At 35.3% G+C, this 25,402-nt stretch overlaps 1 protein-coding gene and 1 long non-coding RNA gene across 3 annotated transcripts in view; both read right to left on the bottom strand.

The window, feature by feature from the left end:
• LOC107699017 (integrin alpha-4-like) overlaps window positions 1–11,290 on the bottom strand; it is a 29,714-nt gene extending 18,424 nt beyond the window's left edge. The window contains exons 1-11 of one of the 2 annotated variants that reach the window (XM_016500167.1): window positions 10,838–11,290; window positions 9,754–9,866; window positions 7,896–7,993; window positions 6,976–7,105; window positions 6,782–6,849; window positions 6,573–6,702; window positions 4,713–4,798; window positions 4,131–4,193; window positions 3,909–4,046; window positions 2,697–2,805; window positions 711–805 (exon numbers count right to left, since the gene is read on the bottom strand). In XM_016500167.1, the coding sequence (XP_016355653.1) occupies window positions 711–805; window positions 2,697–2,805; window positions 3,909–4,046; window positions 4,131–4,193; window positions 4,713–4,798; window positions 6,573–6,702; window positions 6,782–6,849; window positions 6,976–7,105; window positions 7,896–7,993; window positions 9,754–9,866; window positions 10,838–11,187 (1,380 nt within the window). In that variant the 5' untranslated portion in view covers window positions 11,188–11,290. Of the gene's footprint in view, window positions 1–710; window positions 806–2,696; window positions 2,806–3,908; window positions 4,047–4,130; window positions 4,194–4,712; window positions 4,799–6,572; window positions 6,703–6,781; window positions 6,850–6,975; window positions 7,106–7,895; window positions 7,994–9,753; window positions 9,867–10,837 lie in introns of those variants that run through there. The other variant, XM_016500168.1, reaches the window with a different exon arrangement.
• A 2,300-nt stretch (window positions 11,291–13,590) lies between these two features.
• LOC107699003 (uncharacterized) overlaps window positions 13,591–25,402 on the bottom strand; it is a 19,625-nt gene continuing 7,813 nt past the window's right edge. Inside the window, exons 2-3 of the long non-coding RNA XR_001635408.1 lie at window positions 16,921–17,036; window positions 13,591–13,903 (exon numbers count right to left, since the gene is read on the bottom strand). This is a non-coding gene — a long non-coding RNA (uncharacterized LOC107699003). The remainder of the gene's footprint in view (window positions 13,904–16,920; window positions 17,037–25,402) is intronic.

Below are 25,402 nucleotides of genomic sequence, written 5' to 3'. Positions count from 1 at the left end.
CAGGAGGAAGGTAAACTGATTTAGCAATCCATAATGGAGAGCTACATAACTAGAAATATAAAGGGAAAAATTTGTCAAATGAGAAATGTAAACATTGTTTTTGGCAAATTTAAATGCCCATGCTCCCTGGAATACTTGATTCAGTGAGAGTTGTGTCAGTGAGAGTTTATTTTGCAATAATGACCAGATGAATGCATATTATAGCTTTTTTTACTTTGCAGACACTTTATTGAGTGACTTACATTTAAGTTCTACATTTAATTAGTTTGTGTAACATTGGAATCAAACCCATGACCTTTGACATTGCTAGCATCATGCTCTACAATTACTGGAAAACCACAGCACTGTTACAAGGCCACAAGAGCTGCTGCTGATCACTACAAACATCCTGTATGTGATCATTTTGGCCTGAAGTTAATATAATTAGATGAAGTTCTTCCTAAACATTCGTTTGTATAACTGGATTCTCATGATTTGGATTTGTTCTGATCACTGCTTGAAACTACACATGGAGAGAGAGGGATTTTAGGAAATTACTGCAATTAGACTGAACGCTTAGTACTCCAGTGTGGAAGAGAGAAGAAGAAAGACTCAAAACAATAGGGCAGTTTGCACAGGATGGGGAGGACTGCTCAGGTCTGACCTTTCCCGCCTCCGTTTCATTCTTCCCTGCCCATAATATCAGCATAAACAGCAGCTGGGGAACGTACTTGAGAGAAACTCTGTGCAATACCACTTCTCCTCCCATTGTAGATATATATAGCACCATGCAGATCGTCCTCCTGAGGGGCTCCGATGGCCACATCTGAAACACAAGCACTGTTGCGTTAGCTTTGTTGCAAAACCTAGTGTTCTGTCTAATTAGACAACATTTTAAGAGTGTTGCAAAACGTAGGAAGCATAGATGAGCAACCTTTTAAGGTATAGCATTAGCATTCAAAAGATTTTTAAAATGTTTTTGAAAAAAGTCTCACCAAGGCTGCATTTATTGGATAAAAATATAGTAAAAACAGCAATACTGAAAAATATCACTGCATTTTTTTTTTTAAATACTGTTTTGTATTTTAATATAATTCGTATGTATTCCTGTGATAACAAAGCTCAATTTTCAACAGCCATTACTCCGGTCTTCAGTGTCACACGATCCTTTAGAAATCATTCTAATATGCTGATTTGGAATTTAAGAATTATTAAGAAGAAAAACTATTATAAATGTTGTGGAAATAGTAAAACATTTGTTTCAGGATTCTTTTATGAATAGAAAGTTATAAAAAACAGCACATATTTGAAATCGTTTGAATGTCTTTACTGTCACTTTTTTCATCAATTTAATGCATCCTTGCTTAATACAAATATTAATTTCTTTAAAAACAAATTACTATTCCCAAATTTTGGAATGGTACTGTACATTATTTTGGTCAAATTCTATTATTTTCTTATTTTGGTCAAATGGTCAAATTCTAACATAGCATTGCATATATTATATAACATACATATGTGATCCTGGACCACAAAACCAGTCATAAGGCTTAATCTTTTTAAATCTGAAAAGCTGAAAGGTTTCCATTGATGTATGTTTTGTTAGGACAGGTACAACTATTTGAATATCTGTAATCTGAGGGTGCAAAAAAAATATTCTCTAAATATTGACAAAATTGCCTTTAAAGTTGTCCAAATTAAGTTCTTAGCCATGCATATTACTAAAGAAAAATTAAGTTTTGATATATTTACGGTAGGAAATTTACAAAATATCTTCATGGAACATGATCTTTACTTAATATCTTAATGATTTTTGGCGTAAAAGAAAAATCGATAATTTTGATCCATACAGTGTATTGTTGGCTATTGCTTCAAATATACCTGACCTGTGCTACTTATGATTGGTTTTGTGGTCCAGGGTCACATATGATATATTATTCATAAAAAGGCATTCCCATAAAGCAATGCAAGCTCAGTGACAGCATTCATTTCAGAGAAATCATTACAAATATACATAAAATGCATGCAATACCGACAAGAACTGATAGACTGTTATGCCCAATACTTTGTGTGCTAGATATTTTTATGTTTATTAGAATAGATATTAGAATAGATGTTTTCTCAGAAGATAGCTGTCATGACATTAAACATTATTTATATAATAATTTTGGTTTGAAAACAAATCATTTATGCTGACGCACTGGCACTAGTCAGTAACAACGTGACACTGTGACAATAAGGTGTGTGAGCAGGCGTGTTTCACTCTTTTAACAGCTGTTTTACTGTGGTCCATTACAGTAGATGTGTGATTGTTCTTTCTAACCATGCTCTGTCTGTAAACCACACCTACCACTCTACAGAGAATTATCAAGATCATCTTCAAATCTGATTCAGAGATTAACAAATATCTAGCCATGAAACCACTCTAATGTGAAAATGTGCTTTCTATGACAGGAGACAGGCTTTGAAATATAAAGAAGATACAAAACGAGGAAGTGAAACATTGAGGTTTACCATCAAGCCTTGCTTGAGGAAAAAACCAAACCCTTACAAGTACCACTTACAGCAAAATACAGCAAAACATGATACAGTAAAATTTTAGTACACTTGGCTATTCAAATAAAGCAATTCAGCGTGAGAAACGTACAAAACTGAATTGGTTTATAAAGGATCCATACTCAAACATTGATGTGTCAGGCAGACATACAGTACTGTACCTGGATATCCGTCATCATCAATATCACCAAGGTTCATGATGGTTTCTCCAAAACGTGCTGCGTAAGAGTCACTCCCAACTAACTCAAAGTCTGCCTCTTTCAATTTAGCCTGAGAAAGAGACACAGTGACACTGAGGATATTTTCAAGAGAAGCATGGAGTTAATTGTTAGAAGCAGATACACAATTGACCACAGCTGACCAAATTGTTTTTGTGCTTCAACTGTGACCAGAAAATGTGCAAACTATGGTTTGAGGTATCATAAAACAACACAGTAAATGGTGATAGTCAAGCAGTCATATGTGAAGTGTTAAAAGCATGGTGATTTTTGGAGTAGGTGGTTAATTTGTGACATTATGGGAAAATTAAACCTGTTCTATTGATATGGCCTTGGTGGTCACAATCAAAACCAGAATACATACTTCTACACTGAACAAACACAATAAGATAAAACAGTTCTAAATATGCAGATGTAATTTCATCAAATGCATTACAATGGAACTCGTACCATTCTAAAATTACCAATATAGTTAGGAATAAATGGGTGAATTGCATCAAACCCATCAAGAACACAAACTGGTCATATTCCACCCCAAAAGCTTTATGGTTTAAAAAAATTAAGCACATTTTCTCATCATCCCTTTACATCATTTTTAGAGATGCAAATTTTCTAAATGTATATATATTTACAAAAAAAACTATTATTTAGAAAAATCATTTAATTATTAAATAATATATAATATTAAATAATATACAGTTAAATAAATATAAAATTATATAATGTATATTAAAATTATATATTTATTTATTATAAAATAAATATAATTTACTTCATTATAATTAAAAAAATATATAAAAAAAATAAAAAAATAATTAAAAACTCTAAACTGAAACGTATGTTTACATCTTGGTAGTATTTGATGTAATGTCTTTAATTGATGCTGATTTACATATAAAACAATCAAATAATATTTATTTATTTATTTTTTATTTTATTTATTTTTTATGCATGATTATGTTTAGGTCCAAAATTATTTTATGTGTGTATGTGTATATAGAAAATTTATTTTAAAAGTACTTTTGGTGGTCCTAAAAACAAACAAACAAAACATTATTTTATTGCTTTTATTTTTAGGGTAAACTATTTTTTGTGAGATTAACCCATAGGTATGTATCAAAACTTAATTAAATATACATCATGTCACTGTCTCACCTCTCCCTGGTTTATGTAGACATGAACACGTCCCTCCTCCCTCACTGAGCTGAACATAGGAGCCCCAACCAGCAGATCGGACAGTCCGTCTGCATTCAGGTCAACAGCACATACACTAGCTCCATAATAAGAGCCAAGCTGTAAACAGGAGCAAACATCACTATTGTGTTCATTCAGCAGGAACATGCCCTAGGAACACTTAAAATTCTTGATATTTCTTACCTCCTTGCCTTTGGTTTTGGCAACGATTTTCAAAGTGTTGCCCTCAATCCTGAATATGTAGGCCTGGGGTAAAAGAAAACACAGGAATATGGGAAATGGGAACTATAACACACAGCAGCTTAACAATGGATTGTATATGCTGGTGAATGAAATACATTTTCATATAGTTTCAATACAAATATGAATGGTAGCTCACTGATAAGTTTTTTTCCAGTCTCTGTTTCTTTGGTAAAATCATCAGACACCATAACGTTACTCACAAAACTCATAAACACTGCAAACTCAGCACATCTGCAAATAAAAACCTACTTCCTCTTCCGCACAGATGGAAGAGGAGTTCAGTTTAAACGTTTTACCGTTCGCAACTGCCTACAGAGTATAGATGTCAAGAGGGTCTCATATCTAATTCCATTAATGCACAACTACTGATATTCAGTATAGTGTATTCTGAAGATTGCTATTAAGCTATAAAAACCTACAGGCTGTGTCAAACAGTCTAACCAAACTAGAGAACTGTGACATTCAAAATTGGGTCTGTTCTAATAATCAGATGAGGTTGGTGGTGGTGGTGTTAACCCTTACTTTACCAGTCTGTTCATGCTGCGGAGCACCACCCACTATCTCAGTGCTTTGAGGATCTAGAAAGTGTCCAGCACTAACAGCATAACCTGATGGGAATAAAACCATACATTGTGGTGAAATGTCCCAACTGCCCATTCAAAGTCCACAAAAACACTGTAAAAATTGTAAAAAAAAAATAAAATAAAATAAAAAATAAAATAAAAAAAGGGAAAAAGAAAAAAAGTCAAAATCGTCCTAATCTACAGAGTTATTATGGTTAACTAAAATGTGAAATAAAATAAACATTAACTGAAATAAAACAAAATATACAAATTGTATTGAATATAAAAATATGTATATTTTATTTCAGCTAGTTGCCAAGTCAACATTTCTTATTTTCATGTAGTTTAACTTGATGAACTAAAAAACTACATTTTAAATTAAAAAAAACTATATAGACATATTTTTTTTTAAATAATATAAATGACAAAAAACAAAAAATTACTAAAACTTTAAATTTAAAATGAAAATGGAAAATATAAAATTTACTGATACTAATCAGTGATACTAAAATAACAATGCTAAACTAACCCTTGCAAGTAACTTTTGTAACTTGATTCAGTGATATTAAATCACATTTGTGGCTTGAATAAAAACTGTTAATTTTGACTTTACAATGCTTGTGATAACTGGAAAATATATATATTTTTAAAAGTCATTATAGAGAGCCTTCACAAGCAATTTCTTGCTGATGAAATACAAATACACTTTTATATTCACTATAGACATTTTTATTTATTTATTTTATTAATCTACATGACTTTTCAGGCTTGGAAATTAAATTTCCCTGCATGTCTTCCATGACAGCAGGAACCCTTTACAAAATGTGACTGTAGGGCATGAAGATATTAAGATATTAAATATAAACATTAACATCGCTACATTATTATTATTAGTTACTTGAAACAAGTGTATAGTGAAAATCAAATTTATACAAATAAATTGGATTTGACTGACTACTTTACTGTTAAGAGAGGAACAGTAACATGTGAGTTAACAGTAACAAATGAGACATTGCTGAAATGTATGTTTGTTTAGAAAGTATAAATAGGTTGCCATGAGATCAAAACAAAGTGACACGTTAGCCATATTTTGCAACAATGTCATGCTCGTAGATTATGCAACGGTGTCTGTTTCCTGTTTAAATAGAAAAACGTTATGCCAGATAACAGCAAAAGTCTGTATCCTGCTGCACATCTTAAGAAGCTGATGATCACTGGATTACATTTATCTCTTTACATGCTTAATAGTAAACAAATTAGACCACTGTATCTCTAAACCCCAAAAGGAAAAGCACTTATTAACCAACATAACCTAATACACAAATCTTAAAAAAACAGACCATACAGTATTTCTGTTCCAAAACCTACACAGGCAGCAATTCACATACACACGCCTTGTTTTGCAAAAAGTATCCGCACACTGTTCTCTCTTTATTTAGAAAAGTTGAAAGTGGCGGCAACGTTTCGGTCAAAGACCTTTTGCCGCCACTTTTAACTTTTCTAAATAAAGGGAGAACAACAGTGTGCAGTTCCTTTTTGCATGATTTGTTTTATCTTTTGATCTTGCACCTGACTAAGAAGATTTGGATGTGCGTACTTTGACTCTTTTTATGTAATGATCTTGTTGCAATGCATTCTGGAATGGTCTTCTCCATGAAAAATACATGCTGCCTTAGAATTTGAATAAAATGAGGTATCTTAGCAGGCAGTACAATAAATCTGCCTGCAGTTCTTTGCGTCTCTGATACCTTATAACCTTGCCTATATGCTTACTTGGATTTGTTACAAAGAATACAACGTTAACAATTTCAGAACTCACCTAAATAGCTGCCATAGAGAACTTCACTGTCATCATCCACATAAGCAGCTGAAATGTTGCTTGTGGTGTTGTAGACAAGAACGGATCCGGTCCAGTATGAGGTACCAGGGGCTCCCATGACCATCAGGTCCTACAAATACAAGATATTGTTACCAAATTGATTGAATTCAATGTCAGCTCAATCAAAATGCCATAAAAGTTCCTTATACCTCTGTGAATAAATTTGATATTCCTGCTTGACATGACCCATAACCTTCACCAAACTTCCTTTGATGATCTAAGAAGAGAAAATGAACACCGGTGCTCATTTGACACTAAGCAACACTTAGTTTGCTTTAGGATATGCTAGGTTTAAACCTGTGAACCACAACCTAACCAATACAGAAGTAATGGATATCTATACCTTTATAGCAGGGGATAATATGATTGGCATGTTTCAAATCTGGGCTGAGTCTGAAGCAAACACCATGCGGCAGCTTGTTCTGATTGTCTCTACTAGAGTAGTAGACATTCTTCCACCGATGTCCACATGCCTAAAATTTAAACCAGAATAGAGTGAACTAAACAATTATTTACTTATCATAGCCTTCATCATACATATTACACACGAAACTATCATGAAACAATTTAGTTCTTTATTAACATTTCGGACTTAAACAGGAGATTTTTCATTTAAAATGAATAATTGTAGTGTTAATTAACGTGTGCTTACCAAAAGCTGCATTTATTTGATCAAAATACAATAAAACAACAATACTGTGAAATATTATAATTTAAGATCGCTGTTTTCTATTTATTATATCTTAACATCTAATTGATTCTTTTGATGGCAAAGCTAAATTTTCAGCCGTCAATACTCCAGTCCTCTGATATACTGATTTGGTGCTTAATTATTATCAATTATTATTGGTGCTCCATTATTAATAATGTTTCTTATTATGACCAATGTTAAAAACTGTTTTTGCTGCTTATTTTATTTATTTATTTATTTATTTTAATTTTACACCAAACATTTGAATGTTAGCATGTCACGGTTTCCTGTTTTCCTGTTTTCAACATTTCAAATATTAAGGAATGTTTCTTGAGCACCATATCAGCATATTAGACTGATTTCTGAAGGATCCTGTGACACTGAAGTTTGGAGTAAAGGCTGCTAAAAAAATCAACTTTGTTTAATATATAATAACAGGAATAAATGACATTTCAAAAATGAATTAAAATAGAAAACAGTTATTCTAACTTGCAATAATATTACTGCTGTATTTTTGTTCAAATAAATGCAGCCTTGGTGAATGAAGTGCATGCTTTGAGCAAAAGACATACCAAAACATGGCCTTTTGAGGGATGCCGGGACAGACTGACACCGAGCCACTGGTTATCATTCTCTGCCAAACAGTGTCTTCCACAGTGCCGTACACCTCCTGAAAGCATGCAGTCAAATTAATACACTTAATATGCCTAAATTAACACACAATCAATCAAGAGCCCAAACCGCTTACGTTGGGAAACTATGCAAAATGTTAGAGACACGCAGTGCAAATGTTTTTCATCTCAAGCAAATTCACACCTGTGGCTCACAAGCTCAATTCTGAATGACACAGGATGAGGAGCATGTGGTGAAACTTGCAAAAACAAGGCTACAAATATCTCTGAAAGTAACATGTTGTGATGCAAAAAGAAAGTGCTTTGAAACTGGGGTTTTCTGAGCATCACTTTATGATTATGAACCATGTCCATTCCACACCATATTAAATCTTCTTGTAAGACTATTAACAGCAACTAGATCCTGACATTTCAGAAGAAAATTAGTGTTTTTTTTTTGCTCATGCAAAACTACACAATGTGGTCTTGTAGATGGTTGCCAGGGTATTGCACATGGTTGCTAAGGTATTTTGAGTGTTTTTAGCCTGTGGTTGCCTCCTGGCCCAAGTGAAAAGATCTCTAAGAACCATATCTGATCCCTGTGTATGGCTCAGTCACTCAGTCTATTATAGTTTTTCTCAGCCATTTTATTATTGCCAGGGGAAACTTATATAATCCTGATTGCTTAGAAAAGTAACAGCACACAACACCTCAAAAACCCATCTATAGCACATGAATCGCAGTGAATTACATGCTAAAGTTACAGTAGATACTATGGATTTGGTCAAACCTCTAATCCTAAGTACAAGCAATAATAATAGTTATACATCTCTTAGCAGATGCCACTAATAATGAACCTTTTCAGACACATCAACAATCTCGAAACAAATGTGTTTGCACTCCAGCATGGCTTTTGGTGGAAATTATTTGTTTAATGCCATTTCCCTTGACTAAACAGAGACATTTTTATTTGCGAGCTATATATATCCTGTAGCTTGACCTACAAAGAAGACTATCCCCCATCCCTTGTTTCGGCTGGGATTATAAGCATCCTCTTCCTGACAGGAGGAAACCCTCCACAGTCTGGCTGACCCCACATGGGGAATTCATTCACAGGATGTTTTCACAGTCGGGCGTCTAGAAAGCACCCACAAGTTCAATCAGAGTGCTTTCAGAAGGTGTGAAGTCTAAACGGTACAACGTGGTCAAATGGAAATGCTTGACTGTTTAGAGTTGGTCTACAGCAAACAGAAGGACGAAAACGAGGGAGAAATCCACAGGAACTGTGGGATAACTTTTATAAATAACATAAGCCCTGCTAGATTATGTACAGTGTTTAACAGATCGTTAAAGTACATTATGAAATGTCATTAACTGATTTATATTATATTGGTATATTGTCTGAGATTACTGTTGATTATACTTTTTTTCATATTTTAAATATACGATCAGTCTTTGGTTTGGTTATTTTCTTTGTCCCCTTTAGCATTAATGACAGCATGACTGGAGCTGACATGGACAAAACCTGATGATCATGTTCTCCGTCATGACTTGAGAGCAATTTTTTTAATTGAAGAAAAAACATCTGATTATCTAGCAAAATCCTAAAACAGGTTTTTTCCAGATTTAAATGGGATTTCAAAGTTTTGGACCCCACATGAACTGCTGATTTCATAAGCATTGTATAACAGTTTACTGATGAAATTTGTTGTTACTCCAAAACAAACTCATTGCCAAAGAGTAACCTTTTTAAAAATGAACCTCTTACACAACTCTACCTTTCAGATCATAGATAAAACAGCAAGAAAATCTGACCTACCAACAGGGAGCTGCTCACATTGGGAGCTCCACACACTGCAGTTGTAGATGGCTCCAGGATTTTTGGTATGAGGATAAAAGCTGGAATCTGCCACAGGCGCTCCAACTATCAGCCTTAACAATAAATATGACATTAAACAAGTGTGTTTTGCCACTTTTGAAACCAACATCAAGATTTTAGAATGAATGATTCGTGATAAACGGTCCATCAGTGCGACAAATTAATTTAAGTACAAATATTTGTATAGTCACTGAATTAATAAGATGTCAGCAAAGCAGCAAGCATAAAATGTAGTTTAAAACAGTTTTAGATGGAGAAAAGCATGTCACACTGCAGGACATGTTTTGCAACCATGAATCCAGGGGCTGAAGTTAATCAGGGCTCGGGGGCAAAAGAAACTCTCACAGATATGCTCATGCGAGATGCTCATATGAGCAAGTTGTTCTGCAACATTTGATGCATTTCACATTATTTCGCTAGGCCTATATAGGCTTCTTTATCAGTTCAGACTTTAAATTAAAAACTAATAATAAAGTCATCTCTGAAGCAATAAATGTGAAAAACCACTCCCAACATCTCTAAAGCTTGAAACAGTTATATACTGTGTCAGTAGTAGACAGCTAACAGCTGTACGAATGTATAAAATGTATGCTGGCAGAAAGTTTGATAGTACACTCTAAAAAATGCTGGGTTAAATACAACCCAGTGCTGGGTAAAATAGGGACAAACCCAGCAATTGGGTTGTTTTGACCCAGCGGTTGGGTTAAATGTTTAACCCAACCTTCTGGGTAGTAACCCAACCGCTGGGTCAAAACAACCCAATTGCTGAGTTTGTCCCTATTTTACCCAGCACTGGGTTGTATTTAACCCAGCATTTTTTAGAGTGTGTAAAGGTAAAAGCCATGATTTATATTCACACGTGAGAACATATTTTATTTAATTGATTCAACTTGGGTTAGAAATACAAATGCACTAAAAATGCTCCTGAAAATCAGTCAAAGAGGGCAAATATAAGTAGTTTAAATCTCATTCTTGCCCATTCGCCTTTGAATTATAACTTCTCAAGCATGTGTAATGCACTTACCATGAGTCCTCAGCATGCTGATGAAGCAGAACCGAGTATCCGAATAATGATCCATTGGGTCCATGAAAAACTAAAGGATGCTCCACATCCAGATTGTAGCAGTCACACAGAATCAACAGGTACCACAGGATCCCAACTACAGATCTCCACTTCAGCGAATCTCTAGTGAGTAGTGGTGAATTCATCTCGTCAACAGTCATAGCACCACACAGATCACAAAAGAAAGCCAATGCTGCCTTGGAACAAAAGTGCAAAGAGTTCGAATAAACTTTTGGTAAAGATACCAGGAAGTTGTCATTGTAGTTGTGAGCTCGCGATGTGCGCTCGCCTGTTGCGCTCCGGCATCTCATCTGCTCGAGCGCCCCTCGCGTTTCATGACGTCACAGCGCTCTGAGTCAAGGGAAGCCTTTGAAGTGAGTGCCGGCGCTCCGCAGGGGCGGGAATGCGCGGATGCTTCTCGCGCGCTCTAACGGTCTCCAGTCTCCAGACTCTGGAAACTGAGGAAATGATGAAGAACACGATGTATTAACCGTCACATGTTCTGTTCGACGCCCCAAACGTCAGTGAATATCTCAAAAGTAATGCTTTTTTTTCCAAATTTCTGATTAGAAATATGATCCGACTTGACCAGATTACTTGGATTTTTAATTTGACTTATTTTAATGCTATCATTCATTTTAGTGTCACCACCGGTGGGCCCAATGGCGCGCTTGTATTCATTGTCTCTATCACATATTTTAGTAATCATAATATTATGTTGTATGTATTAATTATGTATCATTTGAAAGCTTAAAACCTTAAAACCAAAAGAATTCATCCTGTGAAAACCATTTTTAAATCGGACATTGCGTTACCATGGAAACGGTACTTTCAAAACTTTTAGTGGTCTTCTCCCCTTAGTGGGTGGAGTCAAGTGTCATATTACAAAATGCATTACGGTCTTTTAGAATCAAAATTAGAATAAACAATTTTCGGAAATGTCGGAGTCTCAATATTCCATATTTGGTGGTTATTTTTTGATAGAAGTAATATTGACGAGAAATGTGTGACACAAAAATGCATCAAGAAAATTCAATGGAGTTTTGATGACACTCGGTGGCTGATCGTGGTATAAATGAATGCACTTAATAAAATCTCACAGGAACCTCATTTTTTTTATCAACTTCAAATGTGGAACATAACTTATTTAGACATACTGTAAGGCTTTCATTTTATAGCAATTTTGGATTCAAAAATATTTTGTAAAATGTATTTTATATAGGCTAAAATGAAAATATATATATATAGTACAGTGCATTTTCTTTACAGTAAATTTAAACTTATATAACTTTTTGATACTTTAATATTTTGAAATGATTCCACGTCTGCAGATTGTCTTCTTAAAGAAGAGTTCAACCAAGACAAGAGTCTGTATTCCAAAGCGTTCATGAATTATAACAATTTAAGTTTGGATAGTGCACTTTCATGTCTATGTTCAAGGTTGACACGTAAGGGGTTAATCTAATTCAAAAATAAACCAAATAAAAAAATTAATGTAGGTAATTATATTTTATATTTGGAATTACACTGCATAAATAAATGATTAACCCTACAAATATATATATATTTTTTATAATGCTTCATAATCACCTTTTTGAAAATGTCATGACTTATTGTGGTAAAACGCGAAAGCAAGTCTTAAAATCTCTGCTGGGGTTTTATTAGGTCAGCAGAGAATATTAAAAGTTATAATATTAAATTATTTTGAAATACAGAATATTTTTCAAAATGAGAAAGTCCATGTTAACAGCACTTGTAAGTTAGCACTAAAAATACTTTCAGAAAGATTTTTCAAGTTATATGTTTGACTTGACACAAACTGCTTACATTTGTTCATACATACACTTTAGATTTACAGGTCATGGAAGCAATTATAGAGGAATGCAATGGGTTTTATGGACAGTTGGTAATGTCTTGCAGCACAAACAATGTACACAAATAAAGTAGTGCTTTTTAAAGGCTTTGTGAAAGCTTATTTAGTTTGGGTGATGTCTGTCTACTACCGGTCTATCTGACAATCATCTTTTCAATGATAAATCCTTTTTCACTTTCATGAGAGCCTTATGACCATGACAAAGCAGATTATTACGCACACACGTGGCCTTATTAAATGTGTGAGTCTCAGGATGCCTCAGACACAATGCCCCTCTGAGTGATAATAGCGAGCGCACATGTGCTGTGGATAAGGAGCACAGTGTGAGTCCTGGGACATCATCAAGTCTCTCAGACACTCTTTAAGCACATTTGTGTGTCACTTTTTTGCTCTGAGACTCACAGTTTGTGTGTGCATTTCTTTCAGTACCTATCAATAGTTACAGCCGCTCTCTCCTTCCTCCATAGGGAGGAATCCACAGAGACTCTTTAATAAGTGTGAAAGAGAGTCTTGTCTCTCTCTCTCTGTTTTTGAGAATGAGAGGCAATGAATGACCAGCCAGCTGCAGCACTCACTTGGTAATTCTGGATTTTGTATTTTGCTTCTTAAAAGCGTTGTTATTTTTCCTTTTACATTCAAATATTTGATATTTTGAATAGCCATCAACAAGGAGTGATGCTTTTTCCATGCTTCATTTGTTTTAAAATACAGTAAAAACAGCAATATTGTGAAATAATTTTACAATAAAAAACTGCTTTCTACATGCAAATTACAATTAACCAGTTTGTGCCATAGCCATGTTGTAGTAAACATTAATATTAAACAAAAAGCTTTACCGTCACAGATTCCCTCCATTGCCCTGTAGGTCATGACCTTCTAGTGATTCACAACCAGTTTGGGAAAAATGTCCATGCTAACACCGGCCAGATGGACCGCTGAACGTTTCCACAGTTGTGCTTATTCAAACTATTACATATCTTGAATAAAAGCCATGCATAATTATATAAAGGGTTATTACAGCATTAGGGGATTATTTTGAATCTGCAGATTAGTTAGAGTAGCACATGAGTGGAGTTATTCTAAAATGTGACCCAAATTCCTCTATCTTTTGGAAAGCTCCCATTTTGAACACATCGAGGGTCTGCTATCTGATCCTGCAAACAAAGTGGAAAGAGAATGGATGTTAAGATAAAATAAGTATTATATTGTACAATCCTGATAAGAGTCCATTTTTCTCTTCGCTCTGTGCTGTTATGGCCTCTGGGAGCAGAAGTAATGCTTGATGAATTGCCTTTAACATCAAAATGTCCTTGTTATGTGAAACACCTCATGACCCGGGTGACGTCTCTGGAGCTGCGATAAAAAAGCAGATTTCCTAATTATCGTGTCAACATGGAATCTGCTACTGCTAAACTTCACATAAAGATCTGCAGATTTCCCAAAAATTGGAATGTCAATTAAGTTACATAAAGGTTCGAAAGTGCAATAATGTGAATGTAATCATGGTTAAAAGAGGTTGTTGTGTAAAATGAGTGGCCTATTGCTTTTATATAACATTGACTACATAAAAATATTATGGACACAATTCCAACCAACCAACCAACCAAACAAACAAACAAACAAACAAACAAACAAACAAACAAACAAGCAAACAAATAAATAAATAAATACATAAATACATAAATAAACAAACAAACAAACAAACAAATAAATAAAGAAATACTATCCTGGCAGTTGCTGACATAAAACATTGCTACGCAACAATAACAATCTGCTATGTATGGAAGCCCGATTAGCCACAAAAAAGGCAATAGTGACTTTCACAATTCTAACTTTAATTTTAGACTAGACTTTTATCTCACAATTCTGAGTTTATTTCTTACAATTCTAAGTGTATAGTCAGAATTACAAGATGTAAACTTAGAAAATGTAACTTATTTCTGTGATACAAAGCTGAATTTTCAGCATCATTACTCCAGTCTTCAGTGTCACATGATCCTTCAGAAATCATTCTAATATGCTGATTTGGTGTCCAATTAACATTTCTTATTATCTGTTGAAAACAGTTTTGCTGCTTAATATTTTCATGGAAATCGTGACACTTTTTCTTCAGGTTTCTTGGATGATACAGTATATTTCTGTCACTTTTGATCAATTTAATGCACCTTTGTAAATTATAAGTATTAATTACTTAATTACCCAAACGTCTGAACTGTTGTGGAGCTAACTGGATCATGCAAAACAACCAAAATATGACCCCCCATTCCCAGCTTGATATTGCAACCCTGGCTGTTTGTTTGACCAATGGTAAATAGTAGGAGTATTTGGGAAACCTATTTGAAAACGATCAATATTTTTTACATTTACAGTAGAGATTCCGAAATTATATGCTGCACCGTTTAACTACGCTGAGAGTCGAATGCTTTAAAAAAACATCTGTTTTGTCCAAGAGAGTGGCCCTGATATTTTCACCCTTGCTGATGGAGTTTATGAAATACGTTTTTGGATAAACAAACAATCCTTAAAGTGTGTTGGGAGGACAAAAGGGGGCTGATTTGTGGAAACTTCTGGGAGGTCCTGAAAAAAAAGAGAGAGAAAAGAATTAACTGAATTTTCAGAGGCGCAATAGTTGTTAAATTTACTAACACGTGCAAATGCAAAGAGCAGAAAAAAGAGCAAAGGTCATAGAAGGGATGACTAGTTCTTCATGGGTATTTTGCATGGTCATTGCGATGCATATTGCTGATGTTTGCACAAGACACCACGTGCAAAGCATGAAAAACACATGCACATATACATATACAGTATATATGGTTCCACATTCAGCCAAATGCATTTCACAACTTCACTTTTCATGTTCCCCTCAACATCACAGTTCATAAACACCAGACAAAACGTTCCTACATTGATTTTAGGGGAAAGTCTGCAGAGTATCTGTTTTAAAAATTTATTTTCTTTTATTGCAACTTCAGCAAAATAAATACATAAATTAAATTACATTTAATTTAATTATATGATATTTAAAAATATTGTTTATTATTATTATTACTGTTTGTTTGGCAGTGTTGCTACCAAGGAAGCCCGATTAGCCACAAAAAAGGCAATAGTGACTTTCACAATTCTAACTTTAATTTTAGACTAGACTTTTATCTCACAATTCTGAGTTTATTTCTTACAATTCTAAGTGTATAGTCAGAATTACAAGATGTAAACTTAGAAATGTGAAACATAAACTCAGAATTGCAAGTTCATATCTCACATTTCTGAGTTTATATCTCACAATTCAGACTTTTTTGCTCTGAATTCTCAGTTGAAATTTTGTAATTATGATTTTTTTTTTAGTTCCAGTTTCAGTATGAACATAAAAAATATGACCGGAAACCTTGTTTTGAGTTTATATCTCACAATTCAGACTTTTTTGCTCTGAATTCTCAGTTGAAATTTTGTAATTATGATTTTTTTTTTTAATCACAACTTTTTATTTAGCAGATTTACGTTTATATCTCAATTACGGAGTTGCGAGATAATGTTTACATCTATATATATTGTGCAATTCTGAGAAATTGTGAGACAAAAAGTCACATTTACCTTTTTTATCCTATGGCGGAAAGAAGCTTCCATATGGGTGATTTACATCATAATATTACACATATAATAGATAAAGCATAATATAAACATAACAAAACTGATAAAACAAGCTGAAATTAAAGTAAACACAGAAAATATAAAAATAAAATCAAAATCAAAATACTAATAAATACTACATAAACAATACTAAAATAACATCCCAACCAGCCCAATTGCATTAGCTTGACTAATTAAAGGACTATCTGTTTTCCAATTTATGAGAGATGGTGGTATTGTGGTGTGTTAGTGGAATAGAACTGTTAAAACAGGACCAGAACTAACTGTTTTATAATAAGTATGTTTGGCTAATGCTTTTAGCCACTCATACAACCACAGTATTCTCACCTTCATTTAACAAATTTTAGCATGTTTAAATCCATTCCAAATCAGTGCAGAATGCCCATAACATGAACAGATTTCACACTGGCCTGCTAATCAGTCTACAACTAGGCTTCAGATCTCTCAAAGCAGCAGAGATTCTGCAGGAGGCTGTTCTTGGCAGATATTACTATCAGCAGAAATGCTAATGGGATTCACCTCTTACCTATGCAGAGCCAAGAATGTAGCCTCACAGTGGGATAGAGACCTTCTCTCCTTCCCCCGCTACTGTTCCAGAAACTCTTCCCCCATGAGATCACTACCTTCATCACCTCTCAATTACTGACGGCAACATTTCAGGAGACATAAAAACATTATAGAGGATGTTAAAGTTAAGACCATTCAGACTTGCTGCCTGTTTGCTATTTTACAATATGAGCTCTAGTTATTTCCATTTACATGAAGAAAACTTTAAATGTTCTTGAGTTCCAGTTTCAGTATGAACATAAAAAATATGACCGGAAACCTTGTTTTGGTACTTTTTTTTCCACAAAAAGAATGTAGAACTTCCTGTGTGTTAAAGGCCCTGACCTCCATGAAGAAACTATAGCAAAGACTTAAATCAAAGACAAACCCACTTAGTTTTATCATTAAAGAAATCATTTTCAAGGCATAAAATCTAATATCCATACAGCAAAAATGTATTCTGGCCAAAACAAACTTCATATATATGGTAAATATATCAAACTGAAATTTAAAATTGAAAACATATTTCAATTAAACCTCTGAATGATAAAATATATTACAAAATGCACGTCAAGTGGCAAGAAAATACATTTTCAATCTAAAGATGCATTTTGGGTAAATGCTAAATTTATGTATAGACAATATAAATATATTTCTATTGAAAATACATTGAAAAATGGCAAAATATATGAGAAAATATAAGTTACTAAAACTTATTGAAAAAAAATTGTGAATCTATTTTAAAATCTATATTACCAATATATTTGGGGCCATTAATATTGTATATTTTCAAATATTTAACAATGTGAAGACCTGCAATCAAAAGTTAGATTTGAGTTTTAATTCAAACATCTCATTCATTTCCTATTTTCTGAACTAAGTTGCCTCATTGGTGTCTAAATGAATTTCTACAAACAAACAAACAAACAAACAAACAAACAATCTGAGACAAACTTAATACTTACATGAGACAAAACTGAGAAACCATTACAATAATGATAGAAATAGCTCAGAGCAATACGATTTTACTCTGTCTGGGAGGTTTGGGGAGCTCAGGAGAGATATGATAAGAGGCAACATCAGTGACGGCACCCAAAGCTATCAGTAAAGATGAAGCCCAGCTGTGGTCATGGCATGTCGTGTCCCAGGGGGCTTCAAATCTCTAAATCTTTCTCCTCTACCCTCTGTTTGAGGAAGCGATTTAAGAGACAAAGAACAACAGTGTTTTAAAACAGTCATCAGTGAACCCAAATTTTTACACTGGACCAAATGTCCAACAAATGTATCATTAAATGTCAACTCTATACAATAAATTACAAAAAATGAGAATAAAATAACAACAACAAAAACCTAAAATAAAATATAAAAAGTGATTAATATTACCATGAACTATGCAAAATCAATAACATGACACATTAATTAGTATTAGTCATACTACCAAGTGTTGGATGCACAGTCTTTTTCATCTCCCTTTGCAATCTACTGTAGTTAGATTTTACCAGAATGTAGCATTGTTTTTTCCCTTCTCTCTGTGGCCGTTTTTGGGTTGCAACACACCAACAGAGAACCACTGGCTTAGGATTTTTAGTAGGCCGCCCAGCATTGCTACATCTCCAGATCAAGAAAAAAGGGCAACATGAAGTCATTTCTGAGAAACTACTTCTATGTAAAACTGTAGTAATCCCAAAAAACCCAGTGACAATCTAATCAAGCAAAAAACCGGATGTAAAAAACAGGCAACTCCAGGCCCTTTGGGCAAACAAACGGTCACTAAATCGTCCACAGGCACATATACAGCCCAGCTAATTGAATCCATCAGCACATGAGCACAGCCGTGGAGAATGTGAACCACAGCCATGGGAATAAGAACTATTTAAATCTTACGACGTTACGCTGCCGGGGACCGGGGCAGATCTCTCACGTGGGACTGTAATTAGTCATCGTTATTTTTCAATCACTGGCTGTCGTTTTGAATTGACGTGAGGGACGTTTTGACAGTTATAACTGTACTGTCATTGGCCCCTGTTTCACCTGGCATTAACTGTATCATTGTTCCACCATATTCTATTACATCAGAGGTTACAGATCCTCAAAATATTCTGTCACCTACCAACTTAAAAAAAGAAAAATACAGATAATTCAAAATGCTTCCCTATTATTTTGATAGATAAACACAAGGTATCTGGTCTTCTATGCTTTGCTATTTTAAAATCATTCCCACAGTAAAGGATGCTTATAGAGATTAACAGTGAAAATGGGAAGACAATTACTCCACAAAAATAGATAAAATTATGCGAGTGAGTATTAGTGTGTTGCCTTTTTTTACATTACAAGAGCAGAATAAAAACAAAAACAAAAACAAAAACAAACCAAGCAAAAAACCGGATGTAAAAAACAGGCAACTCCAGGCCCTTTGGGCAAACAAACGGTCACTAAATCGTCCACAGGCACATATACAGCCCAGCTAATTGAATCCATCAGCACATGAGCACAGCCGTGGAGAATGTGAACCACAGCCATGGGAATAAGAACTATTTAAATCTTACGACGTTACGCTGCCGGGGACCGGGGCAGATCTCTCACGTGGGACTGTAATTAGTCATCGTTATTTTTCAATCACTGGCTGTCGTTTTGAATTGACGTGAGGGACGTTTTGACAGTTATAACTGTACTGTCATTGGCCCCTGTTTCACCTGGCATTAACTGTATCATTGTTCCACCATATTCTATTACATCAGAGGTTACAGATCCTCAAAATATTCTGTCACCTACCAACTTAAAAAAAGAAAAATACAGATAATTCAAAATGCTTCCCTATTATTTTGATAGATAAACACAAGGTATCTGGTCTTCTATGCTTTGCTATTTTAAAATCATTCCCACAGTAAAGGATGCTTATAGAGATTAACAGTGAAAATGGGAAGACAATTACTCCACAAAAATAAATAAAATTATGTGAGTGAGTATTAGTGTGTTGCCTTTTTTTACATTACAAGAGCAGAATAAAAACAAAAACAAAAACAAAAACAAAAACAAACCAACAAACATAAAAAAAGAACACGACAGAAAATTCACAATGATTATTTGTAATATGAATAATTACACAATACAGTTATATATATAAAATATAATATAGTTGTTTTTGTTGACCAAAGCTATTAAAACGTTTTCATAAATTGTAGATGACAAATTCAAAGTTTAGATAAAGTTTAAAGACACAAGTTTATAGTTTTACAAATAAAGTTAGACATAACCAAAAACAATGATTATTTCACATAGTGGAAACAAAAGTGTGCAAAATCTTAGATTTCAAAAATCATCTGAATTAATTACATTAATTCATTAATACATTAATAAAGTGAAGAGTGTTGGACAAATGTAGTAGCGAAAAAATTGATTAAATTAATTCTTTGCTGACAATGTGCAATATTTAAAAAAAAAAAGATTGTTCACGATGCTAATAATGAGTGATTTAGTTATTATTGTGTCTAAAAGAAGAAACATGACAATAATTAAAGACTTGAACATCATAAAAAACAGCATCAGTTGATTCCTGATGTGGTTTCAATGATCTGACCACAATGCATCATGGATTTATTAAATGCAATCCAGTTGTGATCCTGAACAGAAAGCACATGTTAACACTGATGTCACAATATCCATTTCTCCTTCTGCCGGTTTCTTTCCACTCCAACTTCTCCGATCCAGCTTCCTCCCCTTCCTTCGTTCTCAGCTCGTCTCAGCTGGGACGTACCCAGCTGAAGGCGTGCAGCGGGCTGCTTCATCATCCGATCCTCTCATCTCATCTGATCTCCAGGCTGTGGAGACATTTGGCATGCGGCTCGGGCCCCTCTCCCTGACATCTTCATCAGGGGGGCCGAGCCGAAACGGCAACTCTCTGGTTCCGGTGCAAGGCGTCGCCGCCGGGAGGCCTCTCGCCCTTTTCTGGAAGGTTACAACACCCCGGTAAGCCCTGCCTCGGAAAGGGAGGCAGCGCGGCCCTTGAGGTGCAGCCAGCCAGAGGAGCTCAGCTGCGGCAGAGCGTTGGCACGAACCACTCGCCATATACCTGCACCATCCTGTGAATCTAATTGGCATTCAGTGGCTTGATAAATGAATTGGTATAATGGGACAATATACTTGACATATGTGGGGCTCTCTTGAGAAATAGGATTCATCTTTTGTACTTCACACGTCGACATGCTGCAGATACCGACACAGGCCCTTCCAAAACAGCTGCGGCCCTCACACTGACAGCCCCCTACCCATCACCTCGGCAGCCAATCAGCTCGCAGCCAGGTTCACGGCCCAATGCTTCCCTCCACGGGGGATGAGATTAGAGAAGAGAGGAGCCAAAGCTCTACCTCTCGCTTTCACAGCTGCTTCGAGGCGACCCTCGAAAAATCCACATTCGTTTTCAGCCCTGTTGAAGCATCCAGCGATCTGTGTCTCCGTTTCTTCCCGGGACTAAAGGCAGACCGCAAATACACAAACAGAATCAACCTCATTTGTCTCAGGGGCAGTGAATAACAATGAGCATTGGATCAACACATTTGCATATCCAATGAATACAAACCGGTCACATCTGTGAGCGGGACGCATCAAGGCTCTCTCGTAGGTCACCATGGTGATAAATAACAGACGTGATATCACAATAAATGAGCCGGTTTGCGCTCTCCGCTTTCCCCTTTTGTTTTTATTTATGTTTATTTGCTGGGAAATCATTGCGATTTCCATTATTCGCAAGCAGGCCAAACAGTACGAACAGACTCAAACAGTTCTCAGTGGAACTGCAACTCGGAAAGCGACCTTTGCATGTTCCTGGGGTCAAAGTTTGCAGCAGGTTTGGATGATCCATCGCCGTATAATCGGTTCAGGCCTCAGCGGATGGCGGTCTGAGAACAGACGCATCATCAGAAGAACTGACCGGAATAATGACATCATATGTGTCAGTAGATCTTATAAAGGCAAAACAAGAGAAGCCTTTAAATCAGTGTTTGTTCATATATATGTGTTTGTGTGAGAGAGAAAAAGCATAGGACAGATTCTAATTACTGCGTAAAAACAACATATGGAAACTTCATTGTCCATTTCATCCTTCAATGTGTGCCATCAAATCATATTTTTCTTGCTCAATCATCTTCAGCAGTGGGAGGAGCTTTCTTGCGGCGGGCTGATGATCTTATTTACTGCGGCTACCATTACAATTCAATTAATCCAACAACATTTCATACAGATTTATTCTATCTATCCATATTGGAAACACATATAAAGTAGGCCTGTTATTTTTTTCAATATGAATATGATATCAGTATCAATAAATTGGAAATAAACACAAAAGAAAATTAAGGAACCTATATATATATTGACCTATGTATATTGACGAAATATTTTCAACTAGTCCTTCATTAACTAACTAAATAAATAAAATAACCATCCTGTAATTGGCCTGTTCATTTTATTAGTTTTTCTTTTTATTATTTTCATTAAGCTTTAATTTATTTTTATTTCAGTTTTAGTAATGTTAGTTATACTGTGGTAGTAGTTAGTAAAGTAATAGTTAAGTTATATTGGTAGTAACATAACTTTAGTCCATTGCCGAGGCACCATTTCTATTTCCCGTTTTCATCTAATATTTATATTTCATTTAAATTAGCATAAACTATTTTTAATAATTGCATTTGTTGTCTTTTGAAATGGTGTGTATACATGTTAATGTACATTTATTTTACTTCCATTGTAAGTGTAATATGAGGATGAGGTAAAAATTGTAATAAATTGTATTTAAAAAGTGTAATATGAGGCATACATTTTAAAACGTCAAAATACTTTGTGGAAACTGATAATATACCACATACTGCAGAATTTGATAGAGCTGAACTTGTATTGAACCTGGAACAATGCTTTATAACTTGATCTGAGCTCAAATAGGTGTCGTTTATGCCTGTGGTCTATAGTTAACACACTGATGAGTAAGAACACACACTCATTCACACTGGCACTCCTATCATTACAAGGACTTTCCATTGACACACACGCACACACGCACACACACACACACACACAGAGAGAGAGAGAGAGAGCATATCCCAGGCAGCACACCATCTTTCTCACTTCACATATACACCCGTGTCTCTTGGTTAACCCAACCCCTCTCTCCCCCCTCCAGCACCACAACCTCCCCTCAAATATCTACCGTAAACCCCTCTGGCCACTGCAACTACGTCAGTTAATGAATCAGAAAAGAAGCTGGTTACCAGATGTTCCAGCTTATTAACACACACTATGTCTCCAGCGTAGAATGTAATGGCATTCAGGGTTTAGGGAGAGACTGAGAAAAAAGTCCAAACAGAGAAAGACAAAGCGAGTAGGAGAAATGGGCAAAAATATTGTTTTTGTTCCAAAAACTAGTGAGCTACCTAGAACTCATGCTTAGCCTGCTTTTGAGATACAGTCTTTTGTCCAAATACTAAGGCAGTGCATGCAAGTCAAGTCAAGTCACCTTTATTTATATGGTGCTTTATACAATACAGATTGTTGCTGCTGTAAAGCAGCTTTACAGTGTTAAACAGGAAAACAGTGTGTCAATTGTGCCAACAAAAACTGCTGTAAAGCAGCTCTAAAAAGGGGACAATAGTAAACAGTCAATTTTTCAGTTAAAATCAGTTCATCGTTGGTTCAGTGATGTCATTGTCCAGCTCGGTTCAGTTCTCTTCAAATAGTGTCTGTGCAATCAAGTCGTCAATATTGCCAAAAATTAAGTGTCCCCAACTACGCAAGCCCAAGGCAACAGTGGCAAGGAAACCATCTATGTCATTAACAGAAATGGAGAAAAAAACCTTGGGAGAAACCAAGTTCAGTCAGGTTGCCAGTTCATAATGCATTCAAGGTGGTGGACAAAGCAAGATTAAAGAGTATCATAAATGTACTTATAATCCTATCAATACTGAAAGCTAATTTAAATCAGACTATTGTTTTGAATATTTGTGTGTTTTTTGGAAAATTTGTGAACAGCATTGTTAGATTAGCAATATGCTATTACAAACACTATTGAAATCTCGAAAGAGCTTATTGTAGAAGACGGTTTATGCTAATGCCCACTAAAGCACCCCTTGTGGCAATTATAAGAATGCAATACAACTTTTATTTTAGATTTATTTTTAGCATTTTTGCTTTTTATTAGGATAGGACAGTATTTTCAGACAGGAAGCAAAGTTGGAGAGAGGAGTGGGGGTGGGATCAGAAAAGGTCCACGTCTCGGGATTCGAACTTGATGAACAAAAGCGCAACAACGCTACATGTTGGTGCGCTGCCCACGAGGCTATCGCACAATCATGCAATGCAAAATTAAGCGTTTTGTCCATTTATTCACCCTCATGTCTTAGGACTTACTTTCTTCCTTGAAAAACAACACTGTACCCCACTGACTTCCATTTTACCCAAAGATATTTTTCAAACTCTCATCTTTTGTGTTCCGCAGATAACAGCTAATCATATGGGTTTGGAACGAAACAAGTAAATAATCACAGAATTATCACATTTGGCTGAACTATCCCTTTAAAGTTTCATTATAAACTGAAGTCTGACACATTTCTAAATGCATGAAATGAAATCGGCACAACTAAACTCTTATTTTCAGCCTTGGAAGGCAACTGACAGTAGGCAGGATACAGTATCAACTACTATAAGTTTTGGAGCAGAGCTAATGTAAAAACAAGGAACATGATTCAAATTATTTTAGGGATCCGAACACCCTATGTACATAACCTGGGCCTGTCATATAGTCCTGGTCCTCCTCTATCACACTATACTGCTCATTGTGTTAGAAGCTATAAAACTCTCAAGCAACATCTTCACAAGTTTATTAAGACCTTCTCAGAAACATTCCCTTGAGTTTAGTTGATTCTGAGTTTGGTCCAGTGAGTCAAAGTCATGGAGAACTACCCCGGGAGGTCAAAATGAAATAGACGACAAGGGGTACAGGAAAGAATTGTGGTTAGCTGATGACTATTTTCTCAGTACAAGATAAATGGAATGACATTGCTCAACTGCATTTACAACACTGTCCACAAAATAACATAATGCCAGTTTAACAAGTTCAATGACATGAAGTTACTCAACATCATCCATTAGAACAAAGAATGTGCAGTCACAGCTGGTCTATTAAGTACAGATGTCAGTTAAACCACCCCAAAGACTTACAGTAGACCATCTTTGCTTAACAGTTTACCTTAAACTGCATGTCCAAATAAACAGGATGGGAATCTGACCTAGCATTGGTTTCATTTGGGTATGCTCAGTCAAGCACACACTGAAACCGCCGAGGATTTTCTAGGTCTGTATACAAAGTCAAGGATGTGAGGGGAACACTAATTAGTGATATATCAATGACCTACTTGTGTCTCGTCTAAATAAACCGGCAGTCAGCAGGATCTGGATGCCGTTTAAACCCGACTCAGCAC

Source organism: Sinocyclocheilus anshuiensis, unplaced genomic scaffold (assembly GCF_001515605.1).
Source record: "Sinocyclocheilus anshuiensis isolate Anshui unplaced genomic scaffold, SAMN03320099.WGS_v1.1 scaffold18, whole genome shotgun sequence".
Taxonomy (NCBI): domain Eukaryota; kingdom Metazoa; phylum Chordata; class Actinopteri; order Cypriniformes; family Cyprinidae; genus Sinocyclocheilus; species Sinocyclocheilus anshuiensis.
Note: the sequence above shows the minus strand (reverse complement) of the source record. Positions and strands in the feature narration are given on the sequence as shown.